The sequence below is a fragment of the Arachis hypogaea genome, chromosome 6 (assembly GCF_003086295.3).
Source record: "Arachis hypogaea cultivar Tifrunner chromosome 6, arahy.Tifrunner.gnm2.J5K5, whole genome shotgun sequence".
NCBI classification, from domain to species: Eukaryota; Viridiplantae; Streptophyta; class Magnoliopsida; order Fabales; family Fabaceae; genus Arachis; species Arachis hypogaea.
In genome coordinates, this window is record NC_092041.1 from 67,548,852 (window position 1) to 67,558,727 (window position 9,876).

Sequence of the window (9,876 nt, forward strand, 5' to 3'; positions counted from 1 at the left end):
AAGTTCAGAAGTCTTTATTACATATGAGATAACTAAAAAACCAATTTAAAAAGCATCTGAAAAAGTTTAAAAAGATCTTAAAATTTCTTTCCTTAAAATATAATATCTCATCATTTATTTTAAAAAAAACTTAAAATAAGCTTGTCTTTCTCACGCTAACCTATATTCGTCGCATACAAGTCCTAAAACTTGAAAAGTATTTAAATTCTTATTTCAAAATAAAATAAATCAAAGCATGATTCAATCCCATTCTCGTGTGCTACTTACATTTTTAGCCTTTGCTATCTTTACTCATTAGAGAAATTGCTATTGAGTTTTATCATAAATACAAAAGACTTTGATTAAAAAAGATTGAAGAACTACTACTATTCAAAATCAAGTAATCATAAGTCAATACTAAAATTATGAGTCCTTTCACTATATTCATAGATCTAGATATGCTTTTGTGTTAAGATCTTTTTAGATAATTTAACATGAATAATCTAAACTTAAAAGATCAATACAAAGAATTTCTATCCTATTGGATTGGATTTCTTTTATTTTCATCTTCTACATAAATATATTGTATATATGGAAGACAAAATTTTTACCAATTTTCAAAATAAGAAACTCGTTTATTTATGTTACTTTTTTTTTTTTGTTTTAAAGAATAATGTAATTTAATAGCAATAGAAGACGGTCGAGCTGCTGGTTAGTAAAATATAAATAAACGTGATATGGTTTTTGCTTGGACTATCTCTTCTGAAAGTTGAGGAATTTGATGCCATAGGCAAAGACTAACAAGAAAAGAAGCACCCAGCCTACATGAACAACAGCAACCACCGGAAGGAAGTCATAGTCAAAACCCAAAACATCTTTAAGGAGTTGCTTCAGTGGCATGGTTCCACTTCCTGGTATCTCTAGTTCTGCATCCTTGTCACCCAGTTGAGAGGTGATAAGGCCATACAATGTCCATGCAACAGGAGAAGCCCAATAGTACCATCTCCACCACACAGGGATTTGCTGCAACATTTAGAGTTTAGTACAAATATAAGTTTATCTATGATTAATTTTTTATTTTATTTTTCTATGTTCGGACTTTTAGTTTCGGTAAACCAAAAAAATCAAACTGAAATCTTTGGTCTGTATTTATGCCATTAACGTATTACATTAAAATAAATCTCAATTATGAAAAAAGTACGAGTAAATTACCAAAATCATCTCCAACTTTTAAATATGCTGACAAAAATCTTTTTAATTTTTATATTTAGCAAAACACTTATGTATTTGATCCAAAATTTTGTAAATATATTTGAATAACTATTTAAAAAATATATAAAAAAAAGAACAAAAATTTAATCTCTAGAATTCATTTTTTTAAAAATATTTTTGTCGATTGATAAAAAAATTGTAGAAAAAAATGTACTTGCCATAAAATTACTAAATTTTGAGGATAAAAAATATTATTTTTTTAATTATACTTGCAAAAAATAAAATCAAAATTTAATATTTAAAATACTTTTTAAAAATATATTTAACTTCATAAAAAATAAAAAATATTTTTATTGGCGCATTGAAAAATTAGGGGCAATTTTGGTTGTTTACTAAAAAACTATCAAAGTGCATGGCACATTATTTTACCGTTCTAGGAATGAGGAAGCCAGAGAACAAGTTCCAAAAGCTCAAAAAGAAGGACATGCAAATGGCAGCAACTTGGTGACCAGGTGTCAAAGCAACAGTCATCATTCCATACAATGTGAAGTATATGAAACACATTAGAATGTAGTAGTAGAACCAAAAGAAGTTCCCCACCTTCCATTCGAAACCAATCATGGAGTAGAGGATAATAGTGTAAATGGCAGTTTGAATTGCATTGTAAATTGCCTCTATTGCCACCTGCAGAATTAGCAAGTTGCTTTTAGTTTACATAATTAAAAAACATTTGCAACACAACTTGCCTAACAAAGATTGTCTTCTTAAAAAACAACACAAGCTTAGCTCCTTTAAACACAAAATTGAATGTTAGTTTTATGTTAATCGTATTACTTTATTCAATATTTTAAAAATATTTCTTCTGGGAAAAATGAATAGGATTGCCAATCTTTGTATTTTACCTGGCCAAATGCATAGGGCAATGCAGAATACATCCCTGCAGCCCTTTCACGATAGAAGACGGTTCTTTCAATGGCAACAACTGGTTGTACTGCTGAAGCGTTCGTCGCTCCAAGGAAGATCACAGCAGAGTACATAGCTCCCAAAAGGTTCATTAAATCTTGTTGTTTGTGACTACCAAATTTTTTTTCAGTAAACATCAAAACACAATTGAGGCCACAGGAGCAATAAGAAAAGCATTTAAAATCATAAATTGAAAAAAATTATGTAAAATCTGACATGACTCACGTGTTCTTTGCTTTATTCCAGAATATTAGACCAAAAATGAGTCCAATGAGTATTGTCATGAAGAATCTAACAGCATTATACTGAGGATGTCTCCAGTACGACCAATGTTGTTTCCAGAAGCAAGCTTTGCATTGAACCAAGAATCATTGGGAATATTTGGCTGGGAAAGACAAGTCTTTGGAACCTGGGGTCGGAGTACTGAGCTCCTTGATGAGTTCTTGATTCATCCTGAAGAAAGTACAATTAAAATAAGAGTTACAAAACTGAAATTCTTGTTGCACATAGGAGCAGATAAAGAAAAATAACTTACTGATAAAGGTCAGAGGTGGCATAGATGGCTGCAAAATCTACATCCAATTGAGCCTCCATTGAAATGGAGCTTAGATCAAGCATCCATGTTGCAGGATTATAACCATCCTTGATTTTAGGAACTCCAGGGATAGCCTGAAGCAGAACCTCAATATAAGACATACATAGAAAAGTATGGAGAAAAAGCCTAGATTCTCAGATGCTTGAAATAGAAAAGCTTCAATACTCACTTCGAAATATTCTATGAGTTTATGTGAGTGGCGACCAAGTGGACCAGCATAAATAACTTGTCCTCCTCTTTTCATCAACAATAGCTATGATACCAAGGAAATATCAAAGTTGAAGATATGTAACAATCTATGAAATAAATGAGAAACGCTATGCGCTCTATATAAGAGTCTAAACTTACCTCGTCAAAGGCCTCAAAAATGTCTATGCTAGGTTGGTGAATTGTACACACGACAGTTCTTCCGGTGTCCACTGTATTTCTCAAGGTTCGCATAACAATCGCTGCAGCTCTAGCATCAAGTCCAGATGTTGGTTCATCCATGAAGATGATTGAAGGGTTGGCTACAAGCTCTACAGCTACAGTAAGCCTCTTCCTTTGTTCTGTTGATAGGCCATCTACACCTGGAAGGCCTACCAATGCATCTTTGATTGGTATAAGCTCGACCAACTCCATAACTTCTTCAACAAACATCTGCATCACCAATAGAAATTCTGCTCAATATAACACATATTTAATTATTAAGGCCATGATGATAGATTTTTTCGACAAACCTTTCGTGCTTCTGTTTTTACATCTGAAGGAAGACGAAGCCATGCTGAGAATAATAGTGATTCATAGACAGTAACATGTGGAGAATGAATGTCATTCTGTTCACAATAACCGCTAATCCGAGCAAATGTTGCTTGGTTCTTTGGATAACCTGAGATGCTAATATTTCCTTTGATGTAACCACCTGTTTTTCTTCCGGCTAATACATCCATGAGCGTTGTCTTCCCCGCGCCACTAACACCTACAAGTGCTGTCAATATTCCTGGTTTGAAAGCACCACTCACATCTTGTAGTAGTTGTAGTCTATCTGAACTGAAACCTTGATTCTTCATTTCCTAGTGTGTTAATGGTCACAAAACAAACCAAAAGCTTTATTTTGAATACCTTTCGCTATCATAAACACGTCAATATAATTTAAGACAGCATAAAAGGTAGCAAATTTAGAATGGTTAGAAGTAGTCCCTTACAGCAGGCATATCTACATAGTAGCTAACATGATTGAATGCAAGTGATAAAGGCTCAAACGGTAAAACCATTCCTCTTCTTTCTTCTTGGTTCGAAGGACCGGAAATTTCTGAAGAATTTTTCATTTCCATCTCTGCACTTGCGATATATGATAAAAGATTAGCAGCATTAAATGAAATGGTGATACTTTATTGCATGGAGTTGTGCTGAGTAACCTTCTCAAAAACACAATTATAAGTTACACAAAAATGTGCTTTTGAGTCAAAATTAAAGCTTCTAGGTAGTTCTATACCCTAACTTATGTTTAAAATAACAATGAGTTGAACTTGGAATCACAAGGAAAGAATGTAGAGATAAAGTAGGCACAGAAACCTTCAAAGATAAGCTGTTTGGAGGATGATATTTTGTTCCCTTCACCTTCATCTGCGATGACCGCTTTCGAATCACTCAAAGCTGCAATTATAGTTTGACATTAACATGTTTACAGATGCTTAAAATATCACTGAATTACTGACTGAAAATCAAAGGACATATAACTCACGATTCAAGTAAGTCAATGCAACAACAAATAGAAGATTGAAAAGAAGAGAAAACCCAAACAAGGCTCCAATGCAGATCCAAAACCAATAATCTTCTGTATAGAAACCTCTATATCTGAGAAGTAATTTTCCAACTGTTGGTGCATCAATTCTAGGGTCTGTATTTGGCTGCAATATATTGGGAAAGAAAAAAAATCAGCAGTTCTTAAAGTTCAAGTATAGTGAGGTAACTAACAAGGCCATAAACACTTTATTTGGCTCTATGCTATCTACAGTCAAATTGAATTCATACTTGACTCCATCTTTTATCTAAGAATTCATTCATCACTATGGCATTCTGGCCATACATCATAGGAGATATATAATAACCCCATATCATCCATGGCGCAATGTCGTCTGCAAACACACAAGAAATTACAATGCATTTAACTATACTACTACTATTAAAAAAAAAAAAGGGCAAGAAAAAGTAACTTATTTAGTCATAATATCGAAGAAAATGAAGATAACATATAGTTATCAATGGCTTACCTTTGGCAAAAATAAAACCTTCAAGCACAAATATGACTTGCAAGGTCAAGGTACCCAGTGTATTAGCAACAACTGGTGTTCTACCAACCGCAGCAATGATCGAAATAGAGACAGAGCCATCTGATGGATTCCAAACAATGCCAAGAATTGTCGAAAAAATCTAATGAAATAATGAAGGGAAATGTGTGAATTAGAAATTGTATCATTCTTATCTCCTCAAAGTACAAACTATTATTACCACCAAAGCCAAAGAAAACAATAAATTAAATCATTGAGTTACCTATCAGCACCAGGAGCAAACCCAACAGTATAATATGTAAGAACAATCCATATCCCTGATTCCATAAGGAAGAGAGGGATCCTTAGAACCCATATAGGTAACCCAAAGGACCATGCAGGGAAGAACAAAAAATCCCTTTGTTTGTAGAACACTGGAAGCCTGAATACAGTCATGGCTAGTTCTGCCATTCCAGTAAACATCACATTTATTAGAGTGAAAAATAGTGCTCCAAAGAATTTTTGTCCATCTTGGACAGTCCCCACTGGCATTTGGGTTCTAAGGAACACAGTAAAGGTGATGATAGACATAATTGTTATCTGTGTTGTCTTGAATACATAAACAAAAGCACTACGCTTCATGAGCAACCATTCTCTTGAGAAGCATGCCTTAAATAGTTCCCAGTTTGATATGCCATACTTGTCTTTTACCAAAGCAGCTTGGTGGACTCCACGCTTATCATAGGGAATCCCAAGCTCAGTCACAAGTTGTTCACCTATTTTAAATGAACTGAAGGCCTCTGCGAATTCCGAAGTCGAAACGTATCTATAAGGTTCATCTTTTTGAGACCAATATTGTTGCTGGTCTTTCTTGGATGTTACTTCTTGTAGAAAATCAGCAACTCCTTTTCTCTCTGGACACTTGAATCCCATGTGTTCAAAGAACTGTAGCACGCTCTGGCGCGGACCTTGGTATACAATTTGGCCTTCTGAAAGTAGGATAATGTCATCAAAGAGATCAAATGTCTCTGGTGCTGGCTGCAGAAGAGAAATCACCATGGTCACATCCATGATATGAACCATCTGTCTCAAGAACTTGCATATCTGAAAAGTGGTGGAACTGTCCAACCCTGTTGATATTTCATCCATGAAGAGCACCTTTGCCGGTCCAACCAACATCTCCCCTACACCCAATTACAACTGAAAGCATTTAGTGTCGATCAATAAATAAACTATAAAATGCTTATACAAGCCAGTATTTTAAGAAATTATGCTACTATGAGAAGAAAAAAACTCACCTGTAGTTAAGCGCTTTTTCTGTCCACCAGAGATACCCCTTCTCATTTCATCACCAACCATAATGTCAGCACAAATATCCATTCCAAGTATCTGTCAGATTAAGGGATGAAGTTATACAAGTGGATGATAAAATCAGTAGCGTTCACGTGACTTTTTTTTATGTACTCATTGTATACTCATCACTCCACTATCATAGAATGGAGGATCATCTAAGACCTTAAAATTGAGGAAAAAAATCAAATAAGTAAAAGAAATTTAAGTTTCTACAATGGAGACGCTAACCTTGAGAACATAATCAGTTACCAAACTGGTTTTTTGGCCTGACATAGCTGTGGCCTTCATGAATGCATCAATTTCAGGGTTTGGCTTTATTCCTGCATCTTTCTCCCTTCTTGACAGTTCCACCAGCATCTCGTACCTCGTTCCAACACCTAAACAGCGTCCTGAGAAATCTAATGTCTCTCTCACTGTCATTTCTCCATAGTGAATATCATGTTGACTAATATAGGCACAAGTTTTTCCAGCAACGAATTCATTTAGCTCATGACCACAATAAGTGATTTTCCCCGAGGACTGCTCACAAAACATCATAGATCAAAATAACTACCAATTTGGACAAATTAATATTTAGATACATTTATTGTTTTAATGTACCAATTTATTCAGACACAGTTTTCGGGAAATGGTAGTAAGTAGTAACTAATTATATAGAAAAAAAACCAACAACAACAAAAGAAAGCATAATGAAATAGGAACAAACCCTTAAGTCACGGTCAAGTTTCCCTGCAAGTGCTAGAAGCAATGTAGTTTTCCCAGCACCCGGAGGACCCAGCAGGAGAGTCATTTTGAGATTTCACACAAGAAAAAGTTGTGCATAGAGATTCAAATACCTTTTTTTCGATTGTTGCATGATAGAACTAACTGTGTACACATTAAATATAACTCAATATAAATGAGAATCGTTTTACCTTGATGGTTTTATTATTCCACTAACATCTTTAAGAATCTGAATTTCTTTCTTCTTGGAGGGTGCAAGGTGAAACAATCCTAAGATGCTCTATCGTTCAAATGAATGAATCAGTCAAAGCATTAGTTCTACTAATGGTGCTATTCTCAAATTTAACTAAACATCATATATCATATAATACAGTGAAATTATTCATACCAGAAAATAATAATAATCAGCATTAAACAATTGCTAATGTGGGAACATTCAAGTACCTCAAAAGTGTGGAGAGTGGCATTAAGCAAAGTAGGAAGCGCTCTACTCCCAACATACAAATCTCCCTCTGCAGATAAATTCTCATACCGGACTTCAATTTTAGGAATTTCAATCCCCACCCTGAAAGTAACAATAGCAAAATTCATCAACTAATTAATAATAAAAAACTTTGGTTTCGGTGATAGATATAGATAGAGAGATAAACAAACACCTATCGACTCTGTTTCTAAGCGTGTGCAAGAACTTCTCATTGTCTTCTTCAACAACCTTTAATATGCTTTCCATGAGAATCTTCCGATCATGGAAGCCAAGCTTGGTAACATCAACTTCGCCATGGACTACTTCGCCATTATCAAGAACTTGCTTGAGCACACCTTTTCTCATTCGATCTAATGTTGGCAGTCTCTCGATGGCAGCCCAAGTGAGGTGCTGCTCGTCGTCCTCCTGCATGTGGCGGTTGCTACGGCCAAACACGTCCGGCTCAGCCGCCGCAGTCCAAACGTCCCTGAAGCTGGCAGAGGTCAAGCTCCGGCGACCGCTGGTTGACATGGCTAAATCATCCCCCGTCATCAATGCTGATGCCATTTTTGGTTTAGCTTCTTTTCTCTTAAAACGGATACAGCACTGAGCCTTCACATATGTAACATGAAGCTGTTAGCTTTTAGAATCACCACTCATGTATATGCATGCCCATGCTTTAGTTTTTCAAACAAAATTGACTGAAATAAAAGAGAAAAGACACCGAATACAAACAGGTAAAATAATAAGCAGTCCCCTTCACATGAAAATATTTTAAGATGGCTGACATTTGTTACTTTTTGGTTAAAAAAAAAACAAAAATTTGCCGAGAAAACAGAAGAAAACCACGAATAATAAGAAAACAATCTAATGCTATGGAAAACAAAAAAAACCACGAATAATAATAAAGAAATAATAAAGAGACCATAGCAAAAAAGAATAAAAAAAAGACGAAGGAAGACACGAAGATGAACAAATGCGAGTTTTTTTTAATTAGGATAAAGAAAAATAAATATAGATTGATAAGGAATCTAATACTTGAAATCTAATACCAAATGATACGAAACCGAACCAAAGATAAGATGGAAAATCGAAAAAAAAGAAACTTCTCTACTTCTATGATGTAACAGTTAAAAAAATTATTCTACCTCTTCTGTTTTTATTTAAGTTTCTCAAAGAAATTTTAAAAAATTTTCATTCCTCAAAATTGATTTAAAAAAAATAACAATGAATTTTAAATAAGCTTTTAACATACCAACTTAAAAATAAGCCAAATCTTGTTAGATATCTAATTTGAATTTAAATCTCTAAAAATAATTTAATTTAAATCAGATTTAATTTTTATTAAATTCTAACAACAAAACAAATTAAATATAGACTAAAAAATCTTCCAAACCACGTATCAACCTCCCCTTGAAAGCATCTCAACTTTGTTACAAAATGGTACGCACGTGATATATTAGCAATGCCGACATTAGAATTTAAATGAAAATATTGAGATTGCTTTATGTCAACTTGCATGTTCCCACAGCCTGTATTAATTAGCTTACCATATGATTCATATCATAATTTGACATTATTTATTAAGACTTGATAATGTTGCCACGAGAAGCAGCATATCTATAAGAGGATCTTCCCCTCCCTTGTCATTTGTAGTCTGTAGATGTCAGTTTTGATGATTAATTAATTTTTGATTTCGAGCAAAAGGTCAACTATATGCTGTTTTGGCATATCTTGTATCTTCTTTGACCAATATTTTATACTTTTAGTAGCGTGCAATAATAGGTTATTTATATTTGATGCAAGATAATGTGCACTTAAATTATTATATAAACCACATGCCAACCAACTTTTCTTTACCCATTCATAAGAAACCAGTAGTTAACTAGTGATATATATAATATTTAAACCTGTTGGATCGCAACAAATCAATCATTATCAGGTGGTAATCTCGAATGAAATAATTTATTTGCCAAATTTATAATTAACTCTTTCCTTGTTACATTACCAAGTGTATAACACGTGCTAATTAATTAACTTATAAAATTCTTTTAATATACTTATAGAAATATTTTCCAAATACAAACGTTTTCATACAAGTCATTTATATTTATGTGTTTTTTCTGTGTGTCTCTTTTTCTTCTTCTTTCTCTGTGCCTCTTCTTTTTTTTTCGTAACTTTTCTCTCTCGTTATCGTCGTCATCAACACCACCTCTTCCTCCTCCTTCTGTTTTCATTGAAATTTCTTCTCCTCTTTTTGTTTTCTCTTTCTCCTTCATCATCAGTTAACTCGTTGTTGATGATAATAAATAATTCAGGTTCAGATTGAACCAGAACGA

At 33.9% G+C, this 9,876-nt stretch overlaps 1 protein-coding gene across 1 annotated transcript; it reads right to left on the reverse strand.

The window, feature by feature from the left end:
* Positions 1-685: 685 nt before the first annotated feature.
* Positions 686-8,553, reverse strand: LOC112696666 (pleiotropic drug resistance protein 2-like). Its single transcript, XM_025749490.3, is given in 21 exon segments — positions 686-1,002; positions 1,621-1,875; positions 2,094-2,265; positions 2,380-2,607; positions 2,690-2,823; positions 2,919-3,002; positions 3,098-3,388; positions 3,469-3,801; positions 3,934-4,064; positions 4,304-4,384; positions 4,473-4,638; positions 4,763-4,866; positions 5,002-5,100; positions 5,103-5,161; positions 5,282-6,182; positions 6,297-6,387; positions 6,580-6,870; positions 7,058-7,142; positions 7,266-7,354; positions 7,519-7,639; positions 7,731-8,553. Coding segments are annotated over 21 exon segments (4,359 nt in total). The 5' UTR covers positions 8,105-8,553; the 3' UTR covers positions 686-732.
* Between the last annotated feature and the right edge of the window lie 1,323 nt (positions 8,554-9,876).